The sequence below is a fragment of the Zosterops lateralis genome, assembly GCF_965231275.1.
Source record: "Zosterops lateralis genome assembly, chromosome: 9".
Taxonomy (NCBI): Eukaryota; Metazoa; Chordata; class Aves; order Passeriformes; family Zosteropidae; genus Zosterops; species Zosterops lateralis.
The window spans coordinates 21,349,102-21,376,550 of record NC_139769.1 but is presented as its reverse complement, the minus strand read 5'-3'; the positions used below and the strand labels follow the sequence as shown (position 1 = coordinate 21,376,550).

At 41.7% G+C, this 27,449-nt stretch overlaps 1 protein-coding gene across 2 annotated transcripts; it reads left to right on the top strand.

Moving 5' to 3' along the window:
- Nucleotides 1–1,198: 1,198 nt before the first annotated feature.
- On the top strand, nucleotides 1,199–25,849 carry WDR47 (WD repeat domain 47). Of its 2 annotated transcripts, none has more exons than XM_083867394.1 (15): nucleotides 1,199–1,237; nucleotides 6,986–7,152; nucleotides 7,676–7,759; nucleotides 8,298–8,382; nucleotides 10,020–10,822; nucleotides 13,301–13,412; nucleotides 15,984–16,162; nucleotides 16,265–16,522; nucleotides 17,259–17,334; nucleotides 18,529–18,686; nucleotides 21,301–21,470; nucleotides 22,349–22,519; nucleotides 22,903–23,034; nucleotides 23,644–23,862; nucleotides 24,463–25,849. In XM_083867394.1, exons 2-15 carry the CDS (start codon nucleotides 6,995–6,997, stop codon nucleotides 24,603–24,605), a joined length of 2,748 nt encoding a protein of 915 aa, XP_083723520.1. In that variant the 5' UTR covers nucleotides 1,199–1,237; nucleotides 6,986–6,994; the 3' UTR covers nucleotides 24,606–25,849. The 2 variants fall into 2 exon arrangements, with proteins under 2 accessions (XP_083723520.1, XP_083723519.1); XM_083867393.1 differs by lacking the exon at nucleotides 1,199–1,237 and adding an exon at nucleotides 1,797–2,496.
- Nucleotides 25,850–27,449: the final 1,600 nt, after the last annotated feature.

Genomic DNA, 27,449 nt, shown 5'->3' with positions numbered 1-27,449 from the left:
CATATATATGCCTGGCAGTCATTGCTGTGCAGCCAGGTGCACTCCTCACTGCACAGCATTTGGGATGTTTGTTTGTATTCCTGTCCAGAAAGAAGAGAGAAAAAATAACACGGTTCCCTTCTGCCCTTCAGCAGATCCTCAGCAAAACAGTCAGTAAGTAGACTCGACCTGACTGACATTTTGTGAATGACAGAGAGAATTCTGTTCAGCTTCAGTCAAATCCCTGACAACCTTCCCTGGCTCTCTGATGCATGGCACACATGCCTAATTAAAATAAAATAAAGTATCGTGCATCAGCTTGTCATAAAGTTGCCACCATCTCCACTTTGTCAGGGCCTGCCAGGGCAGTGCGGTGTGTTCACAGGCACTCTGTCCAAGCGCTGGCACTTGCATTTTAACATCTCACCGCTACACATAAACACAGAGCAGGCTTACTGACTGTTCACCGTAGTGACTCTGAGGTGCCACAGTCTTTTGACAATTACCAAAATGTAACTGAAAATCAAATTATATATGAATACATCTTCATAAGACACGGGTGTCACACATACATAAGGTTTCTGTAAAGAACGCGGGCTTCGCTCGACAGCCCCAAGAAGCGGATGACTGCCTAAGCTCGCTAAAAAATCCTGGCTGACCTGGATCCCGGCAGCACCTCACACAGCGATTAAAGCCAACCAGCCCTAAGCCCGAGCGGCGGGAGCAAAGGCCCGGGCGGTGCCGCTCCCGCCCCGCCCGTGGGGCCCGTGAGGGCTCGGCGAGCCCCGGGAACACGGCCTGGCCTCCCCCGAGAGCTGACCCCGGCCCCGGGTGTGCTCCCACCGGCAGGGCCCGCGGGCGGGGCGGGGCGCGGCGGATCCCGCACTCTCCGGGCGGCAGCAGCTGCAGCCCCGCCCGGCTCCCGGCCCCGTTCCCTCAGCGCGGGCGCGGCCCTGCCTGGCCGGGCTGGTCCCGCCGCGAACAAAGCGGCCCTTCCCTTCCCCGCCCCGCCCCGCGCCGCCATCTGTCCCTCCCCCTGTGGCTCCCGCCCCCGCGGTGGGGCGGCTCCGGCCCGCCCCTTTTGCTTTGCGCTGGGGCAGCGGCGCCGGCAGGGCCCCGGGGCGCCGCCGGGCGGGCAGCGGTGTGGGCGAGCGGAGCGACAGCGGCACCGACGGACCGCGGGTACCGGGCCGGGCCCGCCGCCGCCATCTTCCCCCCCGCCCCGCCGGTGCCGGCGCGCTCGGGCCCGGGGCCTCAGGTGAGCGGGCGGGACGGCGGGCGGGGGCGCGGGCTGCGGGCGGGGGCTGCGGCACCGGGTGGGCGCTGCCCGGTGTCCTCGCCGGGCGCGGGGCCCGTCCGTGCCTTCCCCGCGGGGGCGCGGCGCCCCGGCTGCCGGCTACGCCCGAGCGCCGCCGCCCCTTTGTTGTGGCCCGGCCGGGGCTGCCCGGGCGCGCTGCGGGCCGGGGCCGCGTTCGGTGTGCCCGGGGCCGCCCGGGGGCCGTGCTCGGTGCCGGGGCCGCGCTCTGTGCCCGGGGCCGCACTCCGTGTGCCCGGGGCTGCGCTCCGTGCCGTGCTCGGTGCCGGTGCCGCGCGGCCCTGCCCGGCGCTGGCGCTGAGCTGACGTTCCCGAAGCGCTGCTGCGGGCTCAGCGCGGCGCAGTTACCCGGGCGGCTGCTGTAAACCCGGGATTTCGGACAGAATCGCTACTGGAGGGGAAAAAAAACGTTGGAACAAGCCGGGGTATTACGGTCAAAATGCGTTAATATCTAGTCTTTGGAAGTCGTCTGGCTTTTCTTATTTTGCTGCCTTACATTTTTACTGTGATGTGAAGTATTGCATAATTTAATGTCACCTTTTTGCCATCCGCGGTGCGGAGCGCGGCGGGCGAGGCGTGTGCGGGTTGTAGCCGGGCTGTGGATGCCGAGAGCCCTGCGGTCACCTCCCGGCCTGCCGAGACGGGATTACCGGGGCTCTGGAGCAACAGCTGATCCGGGCGGGGGAACAAAATGGATTACGAGATGGCAAGCCGGGGAAAAATCCCTGTGAGGCAGGAAGGGCTGGTGTGTAAGAGGACGCTGATTTGCTGTGTATTGGAGGAGAAAAGGTCTCAGGGTTCAAAGTTCAGTGAAGGTTTTCTGTTAAGATCTTAATATGCTCAGTGCATTTCATTTGAGATAATGAATTCTGTGATTTATTAGGGTGAAATGTGTGTCAGCGAGCTCTGCTGACTGCTGTGGGAGTCAGTTGTGATAAAAATTGGGCCTATAGTCTTCTTCTTTTTCCTTTCTTTCTTTTTTTTCCTTCTTTCTTTCTGGTTGTTTTTTTTTTTTTTTTTTTTTTTTTTTTTTTTTTTTTTTTTTTTTTTTTTGGTAAATTCCTTTGATGTAGAATAACTGGAAGATGATTGAGGGCGCTTCAGAAACGGAGCCAGTAGGGACTGGCTGGGCCCCGGGTGCCCTGTGGGCTCTGTGCAGCCAGAAGTCTGGAGTGGCCTCTGGGAAGGCACAGGAGGCAAATGTAAGTGACTGTGGGGTAGATGAAAAGGTGAAACAGCTTAATGCAAAATAGCCAGCTTTGTAAATATGTATGACTTTTTCCCAGCGAGGTTTTGTGTGACAGCTCCCCAGGATGCTGAGGTGGCTGGGTCTGCACCGCAGCTGTCAGTGAACCAAGGCTCCTCGTTTGGCATTGAGCCCCTTTAAACGTGTCACTGCCCTCACAGCATGACACTGAAGATTTGGCCTATAATTTTTTTTCTTGTATTTCAGAATAGTGAGAGACTTTTTATTCCTTGCCTGTTTTTCCAAATGTATATTCTATGCTATTGGCAAGTGATTTGTTTCAGTCGATAAATAACATACGAATAACACTTACTGTAGAATTTCACAACTCTACAGTATTTCACAATTGTTTAATATTAAACTTTACTTTTAATTTTTATCATGTGAATGTATATGCATTTTAAATTTCTTCTAAGAAAGCACTAAGCAGTCTCTAACCTGTCTTTAGATGCTTCTAGTTTATAAACATTGTCCTGAAATTGTACATTTATATGAATAAATGACAATAAATATGTTTTAAGAGTTATTTTGTCATGCTTTTAACACCATGAGAGGATTCTTGCTGGTGGCATATTCTTAGAACATGAGTAAGAACAGAACAAGGGTGAAGGCTCTCACTGGGAGATGTAGCATTAGTTATTACGTTCCAAATAGCTTGTTTAACTTTAGTGGAGAAGATGTTTAAAGGGAACGATGTGTCAGGCTTGTGGCAAGAAGTTTTTTTGTTTTCTTGATGTAGAAAAACAAATTTAAATACAGAACTAGCAGAAAATAAGAGGGAGTGGACTGGAGAAGGAAGGAAGATGTGGAGAAGTGCCATTCTGAAAAGACTGGGCAAGATAAAAAGGTTGTGTCAGAAATGTGGTTAATACCAAGCACCTGAAATATTAAGCTCCAATTCTGGTTTGATTTCATTTTTGCCTCAAGCTAATGCTGTGCTTCAATCATTCTTGAGTATTAGAGCTTGAGCTGATCAGATTGTGACGTTATGTGCCATATGTGCCAGCAGAAAGCCACACACCATGATGGACCAAAGATGCAGCTTGAGCTCTAATCTTGAGTTTCCCTTCTGTTCTTTGGCTTTTAATTATTATTATTTTTATTTATACACATACTGACATACCACTGAATGTCAGAAAACCTCAGAGATTTCATAGAGAGTGATGTGTAAACCTGTGTATATTTATAATTTCATGCTAAAATGCTGCTTATTACTTTGACAGTATAATGCTTATAAGAGAAGTCTGAGCTCATCAGACTAAAAACCATCAATTACATGAAAATCTTCTCTAGTAGGTTTACTGTTCTTTTCTAGCTGTTTGTGTTGCACTGATAAGGAATGCACACTGAATATTATCATAATACTGTTAATGGATCAGCTTATCAGTGTCCTTCAACTCTTTTTCAGAAGTTCAGTATCCAAACTAAGTCTGGATGTTGTAATACACTTTTCTTTGCTGTACACCCAAAAGTGCTGTTGCTAATCCTATATCAAATATGGAGGGTGCAACATTCTTTACCCTGATTTGTGAGAATTACGTAAATGAAGTTAAGTGTTCAAATTGTCAGAGGCTTTATATTCAGGACAAACCTCTTATTTAAAAAAAACTACAATGGAAAATGGAAGACAGCTCACAGATGCTGAATTTTACATAATGTAGATGTACTCTGAATCAAAGTACTGAGTAGTATGCTCATTTTGTCATCAGTATAATATATAAATAATTAAGACAAACTTTGAAGCTGTGTAGTGTGGCTTCCTGTTTACACTTGTGTCCAGTAGAGCCTGTTGAAAACAAAGCTGGACTTGATGTTCCTTTCTTCAAAGGATTTCTTAGTCTGATATTTTTTCTCTGATGGGGAATTTCAGTGTAGCTTTGCCTAAGCCTTACTTTGTTTTTTGACAAGGAGGTTAATTAGTTTACATAAAACCCACCAGTGCCATGAAGCATAATAAAAAAGAAGTGCAAATGCTTTAGAAGAGGTTGTGAATTAAGATGTTAATACTAAATTGCTGGTTAAATCTGTATTGATTTTTTCCCCTTTCAGTGTGTAAGGGAAGGGTTAGATTTTTTTCTCTGGGACTAAAAATCCATATCCAGTTGCCAAAAAGGGAAGTTGAAACAGGGCTAAAACATAAGGAAAAAGCATCTCTCTACAAGTTCTGGATTTTGATTTGTGGGTGTGTGTATCTTTCTTGCAGCAAAGCTTTCTGCAAGCCAGAGTTTACTTTTTTCTTCTAACTTTACTAGCTGAGAGTGTGCTTATCATCTCTGGTCTTGTCTTTCATTAAACCCATCAAAATACTTGGTGATTGGAGTCTTCTGTGACTAAAATGAGAATTAGACCCATTTTAAGAAGTTAGGCCATTTCATCTGGCACAACTAGGTCTCTGTTGTTCCAAAATAAACTGTGCTGCTATAATCAAATGCTTTGCCAGTCAAATGTTCTGGCAAAAACTTTTACGTGGAAAAAAATTGGCATACAGTTGTGAGGAAGATGGAAAATTTGGGGGTTTAGACAGTACTGCAGAAAGCATGTTATTAAGGCCTAAGGTTTTATATCACTTCAAGTTCACTAGCATTGGTTTATGGTGATCCATGAGGAGTTTCATGGAGTAATCATCTCTTCCTTTCCTCTCTGGTAAATAACTAATTTCTTGTTAATACTCTGAGTATTTTATTTGGTTTATTCAGACTTACTCAGATTCCATGCATCTTTTCCTAGTAGGAGGTAGATAGTTTGTTAATACCAGTTTTCCAAGGATGAGATACATGAAGGCTGCATTGTGTTTTCAAGTTGTCTTGGTTGCCCACAGCTGGTTGTCTTTCAGTTGCTGCATCTGCATAAGGGAATCATTTCATGAGGGAATTAAGAATAATTTTTATGTCCCCTTTTGAATTATAAGGGAGAGACACTGGGAACTATAACCTATTGCTGTGGTTGTCTTGCTCTGTGTGGTCACATCCCCCCACCTTTATTCATTTTTCAGATCACTGTGCTTCAGTCTCTCCTTTGTCCTGGGGCTGTTGCCTCCTGCTGAGGGTTCCTCACTGGTACTGGTTTCTTCTCTGGTCTTAAACTGATAATGAGGGTGCACTGAAGTCAGGTGAAGACTCTACTACTGCCAGAGAGCAAAGCTCTGTTAGTTCCTTGTGTCAGCATTGTGCCCGTGTGCCCATGGAGTGAGTAAATGCTCGAGTTGCACCTGTCTCAGAGGATGGGCTGGCTCAGCACACAGCCCAGCTGTGGGGCTGGGATGAGTGCAGGGGTGACAAGAGGCACTGTCCCTTTTTTGCAGTAGTAATATGGGATTAAACTGAATTTTTCCTGCTGTTAAATCATATTATTGTAGCTACAGAAGTGCTGCTAGGTGTGGGGGAGATTTCGTTTGGGTTTTTTAGGGCTTCTGATAAGGCAATACTGTGTAGATTGGCTGTTTTAGTGGGTTTCTCCCCTCATCCCCAGTTCCTTTTCAGCAGATCAGTTTAGGGGTTACTCGTAAAGTCTTTTAACCATTTGAAAAAGAAAATTCAAGAGCTTCTGCTTCAAGTCATACGTGTTGGAATCTCCCAAGAGAAACCTAAATTAATTCCCTGACGTGCTGCAATTCTCATGGCCTTGGAGGAATTGTGTTGCAAAGGAGCTTGGACCTTGTATCTGTGGGTGCTTTAAACAAGCTGCCTGTCCACCCCAGCTACATCTGCCCACCTCTTCTGATGGCTGGACAGCTCATTAGAACTCTGAACCAACTACATGAGCTGGTGGAAATGCTCCTGCAGTGACAGAAGGGAGGAGGGCTGAGGCAGGGCCAGGAGCACTCAGCTGGAGGCAGGGGAGTGTGGACAGTCTGGCAGCCAGCAGGGCCTGTCTCAGGCCACCTTGGGCTGGCAGCCTCACATCCTTCACAAGGGGAATAGACAGAAATAGTCATTCTTAGGAAGGAAGAATGGAAACCCCAGGCTTAGCTGTCATATGCTACTTCAAAGTTAAGGTAAGGAGAGATGGCATTTTTAGTGCTTTTTATATGTGTTAGAAATATTTTAAGTTCATATGTGAGAGCTCTAGATGATGATATAGTAAGTGACTCTTATACTCTTTGAACTTCACTGTTTGCATTTCAGAGAGGAAAATTTTACATATTGCAGACTTAGTAAGCACAATATTTTCACACTGCTAGAGGATTGATTTCTTGGTAGATTTGTTTATCTGGGCCCCTATTTATGCATAGGACAGAAATGGAAAAGTTGCAGCTGCATTGCTAGATCTTAATTATGGTTTCATAGTCAACCTCAAAATCAATTACTGAATCTTGTTAAATTTTTGCAATGCCACTACGTTCTGTCCTGTAAATCTGCATTTTTCTTTTTGTTGGTAGCCAACATTTGCTAACCAAGCAGAAAATGAGATATTGATCAGAGCTAAAATTCTCCTTTTCCTTTTAGACTGCCATCATGACGGCTGAAGAAACAGTGAACGTTAAAGAAGCTGAAATAATTAAGCTAATACTAGATTTTCTGAACTCAAGGAAACTTCACATCAGCATGCTGGCACTTGAGAAAGAAAGTGGGGTCATTAATGGCTTGTTTTCAGATGACATGCTCTTCCTAAGGTAGGACTTGTTTTTCTGGTGCTTAAATACCACATTTATGAAAACACAGGAGTTGGACTGTGATTCAGTCACCAGCCCTGTGCCACTAAACAGGAGTTCTTAACTTGTGCCCTCCTGGTATTCTGCTTTTTTTGTGATCCCATTCTGTGGCCCAGCCCTGCAGTGTGTTCCAGCTCTAGAGTCACTGACCAGGCAGCAGTGGCATGCATTGACACAGATTTTTTTTTGTTGTTTGCTTGTTCATTTTAACATTTTATCCTTTTTTATGTGCCTTTAAAAGTATTTAAAATTTGTCCTTCTAGTATTCAGTTATTTTTTCAAAATACTGAGAACAGACTTGGATGTTGCTCTTACTGATAGTCTTATTATCATCCTGGCACCTGTGCAAAACATTGACTTTTCAAAGTGGATTGATGACCTGTTGTGTATTTAAATTATTGTTTTGTATTTAAATGGGCTGCTTACTTAGAAAAGGGATGTTCTTGTCCATTGACATTCAAGAAATGATCTTTGCTTTTACTAGGCAACTGATTCTTGATGGCCAGTGGGATGAGGTTCTTCAATTTATCCAGCCTCTTGAATGTATGGAAAAATTTGACAAGAAAAGGTAAAATAGAATGTATGTCAGAGTTCAGGTTTTTTGAGTTCTGGAAAATACATGGATATCTAAGTATTGCCTATAAAAACAGTGGTTATGAGTTCTCACTTTAGTTGTTGGTGTTTGTTTCTAGCCTGTGTGCTGTTCCTAAAGTGTGTGCATGTGTTTTTAAACTTGTACTTAAAATACGTGCACACAATCTGTGATGAGTTGTCATGTGTCACTTTAGGAATATGATGTGTGTTGTACAACCTTTTAATAGATGCTCTGTCATACTTCTATTCAAGAAATAATATGATTGCTGTACTTGGGTTTTTTTCTAATTAGCCTTCTGGTATTTGTCATAGAATATTTCTGGAAGCAATTATGGGAAAAATATTCCATGTTGAAAAAAAATGTGGTTACCAATTTGTTAAAATTCACATTGGAGTTCCTTGTCATGACAATAGGTATGCCTAACACAGAAATTTGATGTAGAATAACCTGCTTGTCTCTAGAATGATGTTTACTGGAGCAAGATGTACAGTATTTCTCTTCACACCTGCAGGTTTCGTTACATTATTATGAAGCAGAAGTTCTTGGAAGCTTTATGTGTGAACAATGCGATGTCAGCAGAAGATGAGCCTCAGCATGTAAGAATTGCCTCTGGTTTGAGAATTTTTTTGTTGTCAGAGAATCTCAAGATTAGTCTGATTAAAGGCAGCGCAGAAGCTCCCAGCATTAAATACACAAATTTTAGGTATTACCAAATGGTTTCATGAACACTGGATAAAGTAACCAATATTCTTTGGAAGTGAGTGTGGCTCCTTGGTCTCAAATACAGTTGTACAGAAAAGGGTTGCTTGAAACTTTGCAGATGGATCAGTGACCATATGCTCTGTCTGTGGTCCTTACCCTCAGATTTACTTTAGGCCATTGTGCTAAAGTACAGGGCTCTTATTTTTCTTTATTACTTTTTTTTCCCCCCTGAAGTATTCTGAAGTAGGCCTCAGAATCACAGAAATTTATTGTGGTAGTTCAGGCCAGAGGAAAGTTTGAATGAATTTTATGCTTAATTTGTGTTGGTTTTAGACAGAAAGGTCAGAATTGTTTTTCTGAGGGAGCAGATGTGTTCACAAAGAACTCTTTCAGTTCAATGTGCAAACAGCAGGAGTTGTGGACTTAAGTTTTTGATATGGAAAGAGACATTAATTCAAACTAAAGAAGATGTGGAGACTGTGCAATTAGTTACAGTTTTTCATTTATGTTGACAACACAGTAATACCAAATTTCTAAGACAAAAATGCTATGAAATAAAAAATGAAGAATGACAGAAGTTTTAAGACAAGCGATTTTGTTTTCCAGACTGAATTGATTATAATTCTCTGTCCCATTACACTTACATTGTACTTCAGGGGTTTTTCTTGGCAGAGTAGAGAGAGTTAAAAGTAACTCCATATTTTTAGTTGTAAATGGGAGGAGTACTAGTCCTTTGATCCCTCAATCTGTATACTGTTACTAGGATAGCAGTAGAGGGGAGAAATCAGATTAATGTTCCTTATTTTGCTGTAAATGTTACCAAATGTGTTGGCATGTTGTGGGTCAAGGGCTTATGTATTGAGGTATCTAGGTAACATAGATAAGTGGGGATTTTTACTGTTTTTTAAATCTGTATAACTAAAAATGTCAGAGTTGCATATTTAACATGGTTCTTGGCTCAGAGCTACCAACTGGCTTTGTAATAAAGCCCTCTGTTCATTTGGAGGTCTTCTGAGAACTCTTTGAACTTTTTTTAACATTTTTGATTGAAGAACAGAAAATCCCAGTATAAAAGCTGCTAATCACTGGAAGCTAGAGCAATCTACAATGCTTTTATTGAAAGCTACTGGCAGAAGTTATAGAAATAAAGGGGAAAATAAGTCCGTGAGCTTTGAGAATGGAAGTAACCTTTTGGGCTACAATAGAATTGGAGCTGCTCAGTCACAGATTTAGAATTTTAAGCCCATCAAACCTAGAGGGGCATGAAAATGTTCCATGAATCTGTAAAAAATGGGACTGGATGGGGGATTCTAGGAAGTCAAAACATCTAGGAATTTGTCTCTGTTGTAACTACATTTGGATCAGCAATTTCAGACTCTATATTCTTTTGTAATTAACATATAAGCAGCAATAGCAATAAAGAATGTAGCAGAATAAAGCAGACAAATGCTGTTGCTGCCTGTTTGTCAAGTCTTTTCTTGTGCAAACACGAGCACTGCAGATTGCTGTGCTGACACTGATGTTTCCATAGCTGGAGTTCACCATGCGAGAGGCCGTGCAGTGCCTGCACGCGCTGGAGGAGTACTGTCCCTCCAAGGAGGACTACAGCAAACTGTGCCTGCTGCTGACACTGCCCCGCCTCACCAACCACGCCGAGTTCAAGGACTGGAACCCCAGCACGGCCCGGGTGCACTGCTTTGAGGAGGCCTGTGTCATGGTGGCAGAGTTCATCCCAGCCGACAGGAAACTGAGCGAGGCCGGCTTCAAAGCCAGTAACAACCGCTTGTTTCAGCTGGTGATGAAGGGATTGCTCTACGAGTGTTGTGTGGAATTCTGTCAGAGTAAAGCCACGGGAGAAGAAATCACAGAAAGTGAAGTATTGCTGGGCATCGATCTCCTGTGTGGTAATGGCTGTGATGACTTGGACCTTAGCTTATTGTCATGGCTGCAGAATCTGCCAGCTACTGTGTTTTCATGTGCTTTTGAACAAAAGATGCTTAATATTCACGTTGATAAACTCCTCAAGCCTACAAAAGCTGCCTATGCTGATCTTCTGACACCCCTTATCAGCAAACTTTCTCCTTATCCATCCTCCCCAATGCGACGGCCGCAGTCAGCGGACGCTTACATGACCCGCTCCTTAAACCCCGCCTTGGACGGGCTCTCCTGTGGGCTGACAAACCACGACAAGCGGGTCACCGACCTGGGGACCAAAACTTCTCCCATGTCCCACTCCTTCGCTAATTTCCATTACCCCGGAGTACAGAATCTCAGCAGGAGCCTCATGCTTGAGAACACTGAATGTCACAGCATTTTTGAAGAGTCACCAGAGCGGTGAGTGCAGCTAGAGCTCTGTTTTCACCTTAGCTTGTGTTGCACTGTTTGTGTTCTTACCTGCACTGTGCCTCTGAACAGAATTGTAACACTGGAACATAATTTGGTTGTTTAAATTCTGTTGGAATGAAGCCTCCTTATAGAGATTGTTTTCTTCCTTATGCTTTTATGATCTAAGTAGATTTTCATATTTGGGGTTGAGCCTTATGGATTCAATTTGGGCCTTCTTAAAGATTTCTAGCACAGAGCACGAATAAACTGAGCACATAAAATGGTCTAGCTGGGGTTTGTGTTCAGTATTAGTATGTTCTCCCATTCCAGATAAATAAATGGACACAGTGAAATAGCTGTAACTCCCATCTTCTTTCTCCATTGCATTCTGTCCTCAAGTATTGATAAATAATTTTGGTCCTGACACTGTGGATTAGTTACTTAAGTATACTTGAACAATTACCATAGCCCAGTGAAGTCGGTGGAAATGACAATATGCCATTGTTCTACCATTCCTGTATCACTTAAATTGTTACAATAGTAGCTCAGCTGAAATACTTACTTTGTATTTTTTAAACCAAAGATGAGTAAGGCAGCTGTAAGTACTAGGGTTTTTGTATTGGACTTTGAGATAGTAGGGTTAAGCTATTAATAAGTTCTTAAATGAAATGTAGACTGTAAAATTGGCTTTTGAGAGAAATGTCCTGATAAATGGGAGAAATGGTACTTATCAGTTGAGAGTTTATCATTATCATCTTTCTGCCTGGCCTTTCTTTTGATCAGCAGTTCTGTCCCTTACAGTCAAACTTCCCTAGAAAGCAGCTGCCAGCTTTTTTGGCTCTTAGAGGAGCAGATGGGTAACTGGCCCTGCACTTGGGTGCAGTGGCCAGCAGACAACATTTGGGGCTGTGGTGATCAATCCAGGCCACAGCTGGTGTCTCTATTAGTTTTGCCTTGGAGCAATATTCCATATGTTGTGTTATGGTAAAGAGCAGCTGTAATTAAACTCAGTAAAAAGGAAACAAACATGACCAAACTGATGTCAGTTCACCAGTGATAATGGAAATACTTACAGTAGTGTATGTTTTAATATTTATCTTAATACTTACCTCAAAAAGAGCTGTTTTGTTAGATTGAAATCTGGGGGTTTACCAGGCTCTTCACAGCTGGAGTTTTTGTGATAGCTTAAGTCTTAAGGAAGTATCCCTGATGTTACATTTTTACAAAGTGTACCTCCTGAAGATACTAGTTTATGGTGAATCCTCTAATTTTACTGATCTGTATCAAACCTTATCACTTGTGTGAGTAGGCCAGGGTCAAGTGTTCAAACTGATTCTTGAGAGATTTTTTGATTCCCTTTTCAATATTGGAGTACTAGATTAATTCTGCACAAATAATGTCATTGTGCAGGCTGAAGAAGGTGATTAATTGCTGCAGTTCTTTATGTAGGCCTTTTCATGGGAAGTTTGTAGTTTGTAACAGGTTTTTTCATTAATAATACATCTCCTGAAAGTTAGGAGTAGAGGGTCAGAATTAAGGGATAGGGCTGATTTTCAAGGAAGCATTATATTTTTCAGAATCCAACTTCAGGTCAAGTGACCAGCCTAAATGGTAATGTTTGCAAGGGCAGAAGCTGAGCTTCATGTAAATCTGGCCTTTGCTTCCTCTTGCGCATGATGGAAACACTCTATTTCTTTCACAAATTAAGTTCATTAAGCAATTGTCTTTTAGTCAGCTGAGTTACTTTTATTGTTGTACAGAGGTACCCAAAAAGTTCAAGATAAGTTCTGAAAAACCTTTGCTCCAAGTCATTGAGTAAAAGACTTTAAGTTGATAAAACTGAAGATGGGCATCCATGGCTTGTAGTGTGTTCTACACATTTACTGAGTGATTGCCAAACCATTTTGGAAAGTGTGTCATGCAGAAATACTTAAAGCACAAGAAAAGTGAAACCAATATAAACATTTTTCTACCTTGCACTTTCAGGAATGTTCAAACAGATGGAGGTTAAAGATCCATGGATATTAGTTGCAATTTAGATTGTTAGTGGTAATTAAACTGTTATCTTTGGGAAGAGTTTAGTTTCATAGTATATCAGATACATTTTGTGTACATAATTGCTTTGATATGGAAGGTTTTGAGTGACTTAGTTAAAGGATGTAGAATGCAAATGTAGAGATAAAAAAATTAAATTGGGGTGTGCTGTGGTAACTGGCTGTGCTTTTTGTTTGTCAGGGAGTTTATTTTCTTTAGTGAAACACATTTCAAATGGAATTTTTTCCTAAGGGAGTTTATTTTCTTTAGTGTAACACATTGCAAGTGGCATTTTTTTTTTCCTAAACGGTATCTTCAGTTTGGTGTGACTTAAGTAGTTTGCATGCTTGTGTTGCCAGATCTTACTCTAGAATGTTATCTTTCTCCACTTGATTTTCTACTCTTAATTATTCTCAGTTAAGCATCTCTTCTTTTCCATGTTGCTGCGAGCAGTGATACTCCTGTGGAGCCCCAGCATCCCATTGGCAGTGAGACCTCGTGCCAGAGCTCAGCTCCAGGAAGTGAACCACAGAGTCAGGGATCAGCCAAACAAGAGAAAAATGAGGTAGTGCTTGTTTGTTTAAAAATAATGAGGCCCTTTGAGCTGGGCTCTGATCACTTCATAATGATTTGCCTTTGTGTGGAGAATTTCATGCATGACAATGGGCTGCTTTGAATCTTATTTTTACTGTAGTAAAAATGCCATATTGCATCTTGTAAAAGAAGCTACTACTTTTTTTGTTCCCCCCATTGTATAAAGTCTTGCTGTCATTTGAGTTTGTAATGCAGCTGATTAGAGTGGCTTGCCACATCAGCAGTCCAGCTAAACTGCTGTGTATATCTTTTAAATGAAGGGAAAAAAAAAAACAAGAGCAAACAATGTTAGATTAAACAGTGCTTAAGCATCCTCTTCATGTTCTAATGAGAAACCTAGCATGTAGATTGTAATTTTTGGTGTTAACACTAGGTTTCATAGGTCATCTTACATCAGGTCTTGTCTAGAACATACTGAAATTAAAATTGGGCAATTCCCTTGTAAATATATCTTTGCTGTTCAGAATCCAATAGCACAACCTTTTTTGGATTCATCTTTGAAAGCCTGTGTCTTGACTATCTTTTCTTTTTTTTTTTTTTTTTCCCTTAACAGCAATATGGGGTAAGTGAAATAATAGCTCAGAAGGAAACAATGAAAACAGTTACCTTTTCTATTCTTTTTCCACAGTTAAATACTAGTCTCTAAATTTGTTAGTGAAAATTAGCACTGAGTGTGCTGTCTGTTCTGTTTGCAGATTCAGGTTTGATTTTCTTAGATAAACTTTGTCTTGGCTTATGGCTTCTATGAAGGGTTGAAAACCAGCCCAGCTTTGACAGGACTGTGTTCTAGTAGGCTCTGGATACTTGAGTGAGGCACTGGGGTTTACTGTAAGATTAACAAAGTCCTCCACATTTGGGGACCTCACTCCCCTCAAGAACTTGGAGTCACTTCTCTGCTGCAGTGGTGTTTTGTGTGCATGTTGGAAGGGAGGGAAGAGCTTAGCTAGGTACAGAGCAGTGCCAGGCTTCAAGAGGGGAAAAATCAAACAGATGCAGCATTTGTAGGAGAGAATGAGGACAGGAGGTGCTGTGATGAAGATGTTGGCCAGGGTGTTACACACAAGTAGAAAAGAATGTTGTACCTGATGCAATTTCATCTTGTTTCATTTCCCACATAATAGTGGTGTACGTATATACCTGTAGGAGTAAGAAATTAATTTAAGTTTCTTTTCAGAGCTTTGGTTTTGATGTGTTCCTGTAGAGGCTGATTTAGAAGCCAGGGTTTATAGAATAGAGCTTCTGAGCACAACATATTTTAGGTTTGCATGTTGGTTGGGAAATAGTGGCACAGAATACAAAAAAATCAAAATATGGAATAACATTGTAACAAGCAAGTATCAGTCATGGAAAGAAGTATAGACAAGAATATACTTGTTGTTTAGGATGGTAACCCAGGGAGTGGGGAATATTTCATGAATTTCAAGTAAAGAAAATAAATACTTTTGACTTCCATCAATAACTTTGGAGTTTCTGAATTGCAAGTATTCACCGTGGGAAACCTAAGATGGTAAATATTTTTCAAATGAAGCATCTCTAGGAAATTCATTATAAATAAAAAATATAATAATGTCAGAGAACAAAAAAATCATAATGCAAGTATTGTTAATAATTGTTAATAGAAGAAACGCAAGGGCTGTTAAAGACAGAATATGTATGAATGGTCTGAACTAATGCAAAGTTATGAGGCTCTCCTTATACAACTTTAAATCATAGATGACAAAGCTGTTGCTCCAGAAAATAAACAAAAAATCCACACAAGGTTTTTTTAACTATTACTTTTTTTTTCTTTCTATTAGTGTTTTTCTGTTTTTTTCTATTAGGTAAATATGCAGTTTGGTGTTTTTCTTCAGGAAATGTAGGGCAGTTCAGTGTTGATAATCTGGCCTTGGACTAGTGCTTTTGGTCTTCTATTTCTTCATTTTTATCTTACTCCTAGCAGAAAAGTGAAAGAAAAATGAGGTTTGGGAATGCAAACACCAGCAAGTCTTAGGCAGCTGGCAGTGTGGGAGGCTAAAGGGAGAAAGGACTATGAGAAAGGAATTTCAAGTGTTTGCTTGGTCCAGAAAATAAGGAATTTTAGAGTTAAAACAGGGCACCAATTTCAAAAGTAAATTGTAACACTTGGATAGACCAATGCTGCTGGGTCTGCAGACTGATGGCAGGGAGGTGTCAGCGTGGCAGAAAATACTAAATTTGTAATGAAACAATGACTTACGTTGTTTTATGGGTTTTATTTTCAATTCTCAATCACTTTTTTTTGTTTTGATCTTAAGTAATACTTTGGAAGTTTTGTTGGAAAGAGCAATCTCCTTCAGAATTATGGCAGGACTGCTTCAACAGTGAATGGTGTAGGCCAGCAGTGCTTTCTCTTTTTAATATGTGAATTGTGTGTGGTTTTAAGGAAGAATGAAATCATCACTCAGAGTTGAATCTCTTGGCTTTTTGATGCCTGTGTTGAAATACTGAACCATAAAGTAAATATTTATGTGAAATACCACAATTAACTATTTTAATTCCATCTGTGATTCTCATTTCTTTTTAGCTTCGTGATTCCACAGAGCAGTTTCAGGAATACTACAGACAAAGACTACGTTACCAGCAGCACCTGGAGCAGAAGGAGCAGCAGCGACAGTTGTATCAGCAGATGTTGTTGGAAGGAGGAGTCAATCAGGAGGATGGAGCTGACCAGCAACAGAACCTTACTGAACAGTTTCTTAACAGGTTGGGGGAGTTTCATTCTTCTACCCACCCATATCCCTCTGTAAGTTTTCATAAGGACCTGGTTTGATGGTTTGGGTTTTTTAACTTGTCATTTGTTATTAGATCTATCCAGAAACTAGGAGAATTAAATATGGGTATGGACAGTCTTGGAAATGATGTACAAACACTTAGCCAGCAATGTAATGGGAGCAAAGGGATTGCATCTACAAATCCAGCAAGTAACTTCACATCAGCACCTTCAGATGGTAGCCAGAGGATAACAGCTGACAGCTCAAATCTAAATACGAGCACTCCTCGCAAGTGTGGACCAGCTAATCAGATCCCCTTTCCTGAAGAGTCACCTGTACAGGGGAATCTAAGGTAGGTTACTGGAGAGCTCTCAGGAATGGAAATATCCTTCTCCTAGCACTGTGGGAGAGCTGGTTGTATTTATAGTTAGCTATCAAAGTAATTTATCATTGAATAGGAGTATTTAGCTCATGATCAATGTTTTCTAAATATTTATGTAGGGATTATAAAGTCGTTCTCTTTTTTTTTCTGGTTTTTTTTTAAATTTTTTTTTTACTGCATGCATGAGGAATAGTGATTATTTGTTATGACTTACATTTTATGTTTGTTTTTAATTTTGGACTTTTTGTTCCATCTTATCTGTTATAGGTCTTGTTTATTTTGTGTTATTCTAAGTTTCTGGAAGCTTTTTTATGAAATACAAACTAGTTGAAGGGAAAAGCAGGGCAGAGTGGGAACTGAATTTCTGCTGTCAACTAAAAGTGGTGCTGACCTGAAAGAAACAGTAATTCTTCCACCTCTCTGTGTATATATATTTTATATATACAGAGATAGGTTATGGAATGAAAAATATTTTTAGCTTGAGTTTACTTGTTCAGTGCTTGGAGCTGCTGCCAAGAGGGCTGTCCCTTGTAACAATAACAGTTTAATGGTAATGATGCAGGCACCTATAACACTTCACACAAATTAGTCAGTTCTGAGAATGACTGAAACTGTAAATTTAGTCTGAAAAATACTTACCAAAAAATCTGTCCCTGCTCTCCTTGTTTTGTCTTGTGATGTTAAACACTTCACCAAATCAATACAGTGCGTCAGAACATGCTGCCTCTCAGCCACAGTCAGAAGACTCTTCGGGGAATTTATCTAGGACAAGAGGTGATGAGGTGAGTTTTCTTCTCTTCTACCGTGTATGTTATCAAAAGATTCAGTACTTAATCCTTAAATCCATTTAGAATGAAGTTTGGTTGGTGCTGTGCCTACGGTCACAGAGCCATTGGGATTGGAGGGGACGTCTGGAGACTGAATCCAAACACACTGCTCTAAAGAGGGTCGATGAGAACAGGATGCTTGGGGCTGGGTCCAGTTGGGTTTTGAGTCTCTCCAGGGATGGAGGACGTTCCCCAGCCTTTGTGGGCTACCTCATCCCATGTCTGACCACCCTCATAGTGTTTTTAAAACACAAAAAAAGTTGACATGGAATTTGCTTTCTTTTATTTGGTGTTCACTGCCTCCAGTCCTTCCCTGGACTATTCCTGTTCTATCTTCTTCACTCCCCCAGTCACGTATTTATCTGCGCTGGTGAGATGTACACATGTACACCCTAAAAAGCCCTTCTGATCTCAAGGCCAAATAGTACCAGCTCTTTCAGCTTGTCCTTATACAACAGATGTTCCAGTGGGATGTCTTTTACAATCATTGTTGTGTATTTTCTAGGTTAAAACTTTGAGTGTTGGACTCCAGTCAGTATGGCCTGAAAAACCAGGGGAATAGTTAATAGGGAAATAACTGCAATAAGTACATTCCAAAGTTTCTACATAAATAAAAATTATAATCTTAGAAAGGTGGTCAGGAAGTCACAAGGAGGATGATGTAATAAAGCTTAGCATAATTTAATGATAACTTTGTGTTACATACAGGTTGAAAATCTGGTCCTATGTTTAATATTGTATTTGGTTTAGAAACTGCTTGACTTGGGCTGTTTCCAGTAAAATGACAGCTTTGTTCCCCTTGCAAGTTCCCAACAAATCAAGTGTATTTACACAGAAATAAACTGTAGTATTCCCCATCTGAAGTGGGCTGTTTAGAAGAACAAAAGCAGGTGGAAGTCTGGAGGGAGAACAAGAAATACTAATTAATGGTATCTGTAAAAGTCAGTTGAAGAAAAGAGCTTCAGGAATGTTCTTGGACTTGGAGTAAACATTGTTTACAAAACTGTACTTTGATCCAGCCTGCTGTACTGCTACTTGTTAATACTTGGCTGCAGTAGCTTTACATTATTCCACAAAGCAGTCACACCTACTTTTGAATGTCCAGTTTTACATAGAAGAACCTAATTTTACTGTTACCCTTCTACACAGGATGACAAATCCAAAAAGCAGTTTATCTGCATTAATACTCTAGAAGACACACAAGCTGTCAGAGCTGTAGCCTTTCATCCCAGTGGGAGTTTATATGCTGTTGGTTCCAACTCTAAAACTTTGAGAGTTTGTGCCTATCCAGAAGTAATTGACCCAAGGTAAGAAAACTAATACAATAATTTATTTTTCTGTATTACAGCACTTCTTTCTCCTGTAGGTACTGATACCTGCATGCTTCATACCTTTATTGTCATAAATACAGTAATGCTCTCCTTGTAATCCTGAACTGCCAAACAAAAATAAGGTGATGTGCTGAAGTATTTGTATATTTGTGGGCCACTTCTTAGCTCTGTTTATTACTTGCAAGATGTATTGCCACAAGACCACACTTTTCTTTACAGAAGTGTTATTTTTTGTCTCAGCAGTTGGGCTCCTTTGAGTTTACTGCTTGTTCAGTGGTGTTGATATTCCAGCTGTAACAGTGGGAGAAAGCGTGTGTCAGTTCCACAAGCTGAACTTCACAGGATTCAGTTTCTGGCAGAAGGACAGACTTAAGAGTAGAGAAAAGTTTTATTGTCTTGACTTCTACAACAAAACTTGCCAGAGTGTGTCTGTTGACCTGTTTTTAACCTAAACATTGTTTTCTAGGTATATTGGTTCCTTGACAGAAAAAGCAACGTTTGTGCTTTACTGTGCCCCTGTATTTTCAGTTTTCTTTCCACCCATTTTTTTAATAGGATGGGGAAAACATACCTGAAAATAAATATTGCCACATCAATAACAATCTCCTTAATTCTTCTCCTCTTAGATTATTTTCTTGGAGGAGGGGAGAAGTGCAGGCATCTAAAACTCCACAATTTTATAGGGAGCTACAAGTGTGCGCAGTGATTTTGTCTGGGACACCTTCCCACTTTAGAACTGATGTTCAGGCTTCCAAAGTGTTCAAAAAGTAATCTGATTTTTCATTTCCTCCTTAAATATCATCAGTAAGGTAGCCTTTGAAGTTTAATTCAAAAATATTTATGAGCAGTGTATGACACAACAAAAAAAGGGATTGATTTCTGTTACCTAATACAAGACAGCTTACTGGGCTTGAAGCCCAAACAGTCTCTTGACTGGTAAGCAGTGCAAAACACATTGGCTCCTGCATAGCTGCTCACTCTGCTCACTGGGAAAGGTTTGAGCAGCTCTGCAGCCTTAGTTGTACTTGCAGTGCACGACCTGATGTGACAAGAGACACAGTGCATCTGGACAGGAGAGGAATACTGAGATTTCCTTAATTCTGAGCTTGTAATTCTTCCACTTACTGTTGATTTTAATTACGCTTGCAGTTTGCCTAAAATACATCATCCTGGGATTTACAAGTCAGCAGAGAGATTACATTATCTTAAAGATATTCTAATCCTTGTAACAACATGAGTCTAGACATGTATTCAGAATTATGTGCTTTTCAAAGAGCTGTGGTTGTGTAGAATAACTGTTCTTTATTCTGAAGCTCTGTTGGTCCTATTAAACTTTTTTTTCACTTGTCCTTCAAACTGATGAATTATTCAAGCCAGGTTGGTCTGGTGTTGGTTTTTTTCGTTTATCTAAAGATATAATAGTAGTGTGGGGGATTTTGCTCACCTTTAAGATTAAAGACTGACAGATAGATACATGTGACAGTTCTGCAAATGTTGCTCAAATAATCACAGTGCTTCCATGCATGGTAACATGTGGGTATGCTCCCACATCCTGAGAGAGTCAGTGATCCTCAGCTCTTCAGGTGTGATGAATCCAAACTCAGTTTGGATAAGGCATGAGATAAGGCATTAGGGCATTTAGGAAGCTCTATAGTGTGTTGAATGATCCTGATTTAGGCTAATCTGTAATGGATTTCCTCTCTGGCAGCAAAATAAAATTAGCTACCATGTAGGTTTACTTTAGTATTCTTTAAAAAAATCTTAAAATGATATTAATCTCCTAAGTTTTTCAACAGACTTGGATGATTGTCTTCTGTCTTTTCTCTGTACCTCTTCTGTTCAAGTATTTATAATAAGTCTTATGAATTTTTTCAATGCAAATTAAATTTGTTGAATTTTTGTTGATGTTACTGGAGTGATATGGAGATGAGTACTGCAACAGTTTATCCTAAGTACACGATTTCTTCTTGCTGTGAGAGCAGAAAAAGAACATTGTAGAGAGGTAATTGATTGCAATCAAGGAAGTGTAAATTACTAGGACTGCTGCTTTTATTTCAGCAGTGTGTAAAGCTGATATGGTTTTAAAAATAATAATCTATGCTGTATTTAGATGCTGTCAGGGTTCTTTCATTAACATAAAGCGGTAAATCTGTTTTTCTTGCACAGACTTGGCCTACTGTTGCTTAATTGAAATTGTGCATATTCAAAAGTGGCCATAGAAGTAAGGTGTTGATGTATGAAGGATGTAGAGAGAACTCACACACAATTTTGGACTCCGGGGATAATGTTTTGTTGTCCTATAGCTAGTAATCATTATATTTTATCTGTATCAACCCTTTACAGATGAAAGGACTGGGTAAGTTCATTTTACATGTTCAATCACAGATAGAATGGGAAGATGAGGAAAAATCGAGAAAATGAGGAGAAGATCCTTTTGTCTTTGATCACATATATATGTTTCAGTGCCAATAGTCATATGAATTTCATGTTACCCAAAATAACAGAAAAATACTATCTTCATTTTAGAATACTTCCTTTTCTTTAGAAATAAAAGGGAATATGATGTTTGTTTGTTTTTTTCTTTTACCAGTGCTTATAATACTCCTAAACAGCCTGTAGTTCGCTTCAAGAGGAATAAGCATCATAAAGGATCAATCTACTGTGTAGCCTGGAGTCCCTGTGGACAGCTGTTAGCTACTGGTTCTAATGATAAATATGTGAAAGTGCTGCCTTTTAATGCAGAAACTTGTAATGCAACAGGTACTGTGTGTATATTTAGTTCAAAGAATTTATTTTCAGTTGCTATCCAATATTTGTCAAAACCATTCAGTTTACATTGGTGTTTTGTTATTTTTATTCCAATATTTTAATTCAGTCTCTTTTCCCTTTTACATCATTGTGGTCTCTATCCAGCAAAGACCCACTGAGAGGTTTTAGGATTTTGTTTGGGTTGGGTGACTGTGTTTTGGTTTCCTTTTGCAAGACTCTTTAATTGTGCTACCTCCTGGAAAATTACTCCCCATATACAACAAAACAACCAGATGTTCTTAGCCACTTCTAGAGCATGGTTGTCACTAAGGATTTGTTTCCACTCCTACTTCCCTTTTCTCTTACCTAGTTCTCTCTTCTCACCCATCTTAAAAAGGTTTCTGTCCCAGCAAATACTGCCTTCATGCCCACCCCTCCTGATCAATATGTTTTATCTTTTCAATATGTCTTATCTTTTCTGTTTTGAACTTAGGCTGCCTTGTCCTTTGTAGTTCAATGTTCTCAATGATCTTTTCCTCCTGGCAAAGAGAATCTTTTTAGTTCACCAGAGCTTACAAAAATAAATAAACGTACTCTGTAAGAAACCTTGGCTGCAGTTGGCAGTGGTGATGGTCTGTGTACATTGTGTAAAGCTTTAGGAAGTAGGAAGCTCAAGCAACACTCAAACTAAAGATTCTTAGAGATTTTATTTGAACTGTAGTGACTGAAATATTGTGTTCTGTGCTGAAGTGCACAGCCATGTTTGCACTTGGTGGCATGTTCACCCTTGCCTAAAATACTTTGTATTATCTCTGTAACCACTTTAAAGAGCACAGCACTAACAGCCAAAGTATGCCTTACTTTGTTCCTTAATTTTTAAATTATTTTAGGACCAGATTTGGAATTCAGCATGCACGATGGCACAATCAGAGACTTGGCTTTTATGGAAGGCCCAGAAAGTGGTGGTGCTATTTTAATAAGTGCTGGAGCAGGGGACTGTAATATTTACACAACAGATTGTCAGCGTGGACAAGGCCTACATGCCCTAAGTGGTCACACTGGTAGGTACAGTGTGGCTTCTGTCACACTTTCTAAGTCTCTCTTATATTCTAATAAAGTTGTTGGTTTGCTTTAAAATCATTGTGGTTTTCTTTTGAGCAAGATTTTTTTTCCCTCTCCCAATTGCTCCTGAGGTATTTTGAGAGTAGATGGGCAGTGTATGTTGTTAAATATGTTTGCTGTTAATCTAGTGGAGACAGTGCACACATCATTCCAGAGAAGACACAAAGTTGGATATTGCCATAGACTTGTGCATTGGATCACACAACATGCAGGTTTTCCACAGGATTGTTAAGTCTCTGAATGCAAAAAAGAATCCCAACTGTAATATTTCAGTGTTGGGTTAATAATGCTTAATCAAATTAAGAAGTCTTCTTGTTCACAGGACATATTTTAGCACTTTATACATGGAGTGGCTGGATGATTGCATCTGGATCCCAAGACAAGACTGTAAGATTTTGGGATTTGAGAGTGCCAAGCTGTGTTCGTGTTGTGGGAACAACGTTTCATGGAACAGGCAAGACTTGCTATCATGCTTCTAATCCTGGCATGAAAATAGACTTTGAAGATGTCCAGGTCATATAGAGTGGATGTAAGGGGAGATTGTGGCACAGAGGGGTGGCTTGGCTTAAAAAAAGAACCTGTGAGGATATCTATACCTGTGGGGCTGGTTGGTTGGTTGGTTGGTTGGTTTGTTCCTAAAGTAATACTTCCTTTCAGAAGATGGGTGGTGCTTTTGCCTTATGACTCAAACAGACGCTTTTAAGTGCATTCAAAGACAGCAACCTTACTGAAGTCCTTGAAAGTTTCGGGCCAGGGTGAATTCCTTGCAGTATTCCACATTATTTCCTAAGAGTGACTTTCTTTCCTATGATGGAATAGATACTTCTTCATGCAGCTTTAATAGTATCTTTGCTATGAGTCAAGTGTGACTTATAACTTCAGAGTTTTTAGTGCTGAAACATAAAGATTTTTTTATTCTAAGCTGGTTATGCTCACCTTAAATTTGAGGCCAGCTTTCGATGTTCTTTTACAATGCACGTTCTTGTGTAAGAAACCCCAAAAGTTGTCTATTTGCCCGAGCTAACTGTGCTGTGGGGCGGTTGGGGTTTGTGCGGCCCTGCAGGGAGCGCTGTGGCCTCGGTGGCAGTGGACCCCAGCGGCAGGCTGCTGGCCACGGGGCAGGAGGACTCGAGCTGCATGCTGTACGACATCCGCGGGGGCCGCATGGTGCAGAGCTACCACCCCCACGGCAGCGACGTGCGCTCCGTGCGCTTCTCCCCGGGCGCGCACTACCTGCTCACCGGCTCCTACGACATGAAGATCAAGGTGACAGACCTGCAAGGTAACGCGGCACAGCTGCTGAGCTGGGGCTTTAATGTCGGAGCTGGGAACGTGGCTCAAGGATCAGGTTTTAGTTTAAAGGTTGGATGTGTGTTTATGTGATTGTGTCAGGTGGAAATTGCCTGGTTGTGGTCCTGAAAGTGTAGGCTGTGAACTGCGTCTTATTTTAGGGTGAGGGACTCAGTACAGTAAAATCATTGATTAACACTCTTGTCTGGTGAGATGGTCATTGCTTTCAGACAGCATTCATAAAATTGACCCTTAAACTCCAAAAAAGTTATAGTAATTCTCATTTTTATTGGGATGAGTTAAGAATAGGGAAGATACTGGGTATATCTAATAGACTTGATTTTATGGGGCCATTAAATTTTAATCATTTTGTGTAAAAATGATGGAGATTTGCATTAAGTTGTACTTTGTTCAGTAATGACTAAAAACTGAAACACTGGGGTCTTTTGTTACGCTCTGTGTGTGTGTGAGAGAGAGAAAGGTGAAATACAGATGTAAGCTTTGAGTAAGCAAACTGCCTGAAGACACCCACCACCCAAGGGCTGGGATATGGATTTGTGAAATGAGTAATGATTTCTTTTCCTCTCCACAGGGGACCTGACAAAGCAGCTTCCTCTGATGGTGGTAGGGGAGCACAAGGACAAAGTTATTCAGTGCAGGTGGCACACACAAGATCTTTCCTTCTTGTCATCTTCTGCAGACAGAACTGTAACCCTTTGGACCTACAATGGTTAGAGTGCAAACAAAGGCAACTATGCAGCTAAAGCACAGAGACCCGAGACTACAGAACTGTCAAAACAAGTAATAATAATGAGGCTTTGAGAGAGCAGCAGTTGAGCAGGAGAGTGTCTTATCAAGAGGAGGGGCACCTGTCACTGATTTTTCTGGTTTCTAGGAGGTCTTGGTGTTTTTAGTATATTCTTTTGCAGTGCTTCCAGTCTTCCATGTTGAACTCATGCTGCTGTGATCTATTGTAGTCTTGTTGCCAAAGTCTATGAGGAGAACTCTTCTGTTGTTGATGTGCACTCAGAGTAACATGAATGATGTGTTTACAGTTTGGTATTAATTGCATTCCTTGTTCTTTGCCTCAATGAGAATTTTGTATAGAAACTTAAGTTGAGGAACACTTTAATCAAGTCTGTATGAAACTAGTTACACACACGCATAAAAGAAAAACTACTTCCACTGTTTTTTCAGGTTTGTTAAATTCATCACTTTTAAACAAGAGCTCAAACTTTATAACATCTCCACAGTTACAATGTTTTTAGTAAAAGAAAATCTGAACTTTAAAGGTCGACTAGGTAGTAACCACTTCTTGATTATGGTCCATTATATAGTGGGGGTTTTTCTTTATTTTCATCTAACCTGGGAAAAATGTTGCTGTTTTTACTACATGACATTGTTTTAACCAGCTAACATGTTGGAGGGGGAAAAGTAAAATATTGACTTTTTTCAGTAGAAACATGTAATATTTTACTTTTTGAATGCAACAGAATACCTCTGTGTATAATGTACTGTAGAAGAGAGTGGATTGGCAGCAGTTGTCACAATGAGCTTAATGGCTACCAATTTCTGAAGTAAAAGGGATACCATTAATGCTGTAATAGAAACCAGCATGGCTTAAAATGCTATGTCTGCATGATAATTTAAGAATTGTTTAAATTCCCAGTTCAGAAGCTTATCTGAATTTTGTTTCTTGCACTGTTTTATGTATGGGAAATTGCAGTTTTATTTCTACAAAACTTTAGATTCTAATGTTTATGTATTGTTATATTTTCATATTGTACAGTTCCTTTTACTTTTTGAAATATAAAACTTAAACTTTAGGTTATTTATTTATTTGAACTGCAGTTAAGTTTTGGATTCTCTTGGTTACTAAATTATATGTGCACTGTAGCAAGCATTTTTAACTATCGTATAAAAGTGGAAGGGTAATTATAGAAGTGTATCTGTGCTATAATCTCAATAAAGACCTCCAACACCTGCACCTGTCTCATCTGTTACTTTTAATTCTTGGTTTATAACTCTGATAGAACAGCTCAACCTATGATTTAAGTATGCCAGAACTATAAAATACTTCAGAGCTTTGATACTGCTTTCAAGTATCGGAATTTGCAGTGCAAGAAGTAACAATACAGTGGTGTAGAGCTGAAAATCTCGTTTGTTTTTTCTTTATTAAGATACAAGTACAATAATATGTATGTATGATACAATGGTGCGGATACAAAGCTACTTTGGAAGAAAACAGCGTTTCTCTAGTTGTCTCTGTGGTCAAAGCTGGCGCTCTATTTTAAATTGGTGTGTCTGTAACAACAGCGATTTCCTGACGTTAATGTTATTCCGAGTTGTGTCTTTACAGGGCGGATCCGGTTTTACCTCCGTCACGTTACACCCGCCCGTTGTGCTCGAGCTGGCCCTTACCGAGGGCCCGTCTGTCCGTGGGTCTGTCCGTGGGTCTGTCCGCGCGGGTCCGCAGGCGGGCCGGGGGCGGGCCGGGGCGGGGCTCGGGGCGGGCCCGCAGCCCCAGACGGCGCCCCAGGGCCGGGCGGCGCCTCCGCGGCCGCTGCTCCGCGGTGCTTCCCGGGCGGAGCGGCCCCCGGGCCGGGCGGAGCGGCTGCCGGGGCGGCCCGCAGCGGGTAAACACAGCGGGTAAACACAGCGGGTGGAGGCCGGGAATCCCGTGGCCCCCAGGTACCGCGGGGCGAGCGGGGCTGCGGGCGGGGCGGGCGCGGCCGGGGCCTGCGCGGTGTCGGGGCGGGGAGGGGCCGAGGGACGCGCGTCTCGGCGGAGCGAGGTGTCGGTGCGGCGTGGAGGAGGCGAAGGCGGGGGAGCAGGGAGCGGAGCCGCTTCTCCATGGCCCCGCGGGCTCCTGCGGCGCTCGGGCGGCGGTGCCGGCCTGGGCCTGGGCCGGGGCCTGGCGGAGCCGCGCCGGGAGGACCAGGCCGTGCGGCCGGGCAGGGCAGGGATGGCCCTGCAAGCCTGGCCGGGGTGAGTTCTGCGTGACGATTGTGCTCGTAGCTTCGTGAAAAAATACCGAAAACCAGAGTTCAGCAGGGAGGAACGTCAGCGTTGGCAGCGGTTCTCCAGGCACCAGCTGCCCGCGCCCTCAGAGCGGGAACAAAGGGTGGGGGGCGGCGGGAGCGGCGTGGCCGTGCTTTATTTAAAACTGCGGCCAGGGGCAATTAAGCCAAAGGCGTGGCCCAACAGGTGACCAAAACCTGAACGCTGCTCCATTAACTCGCAGGTGTCGCTTTCCACACACCAGCGGGTGCTAATGAAGAGAGACATGTCCATGCTTTACCTGTATGACTTAAGTCACTCAAACTGCACCTAAATATGAAATGTCATCAGCCTTTTACCCTCCCTCAAGAAAGCCAATGTAAGTGTAGGTTCAGAGGGGCGGAGGTCAGAGGAAACTCCGTTTCTGTATCCGGGGCTGTCGGGGGCTGTGCCCCGCTGGAATGCCCTTGGGTAAGGCTCCAACACCGGCTGCTCCCTCGGGAGTCCAGACAGCCAGCTTCTGTTTGGGATTGTGCTTCTAGTCCTCTTCCACTGTAACCTCTTTTTTGTCAGTTTATC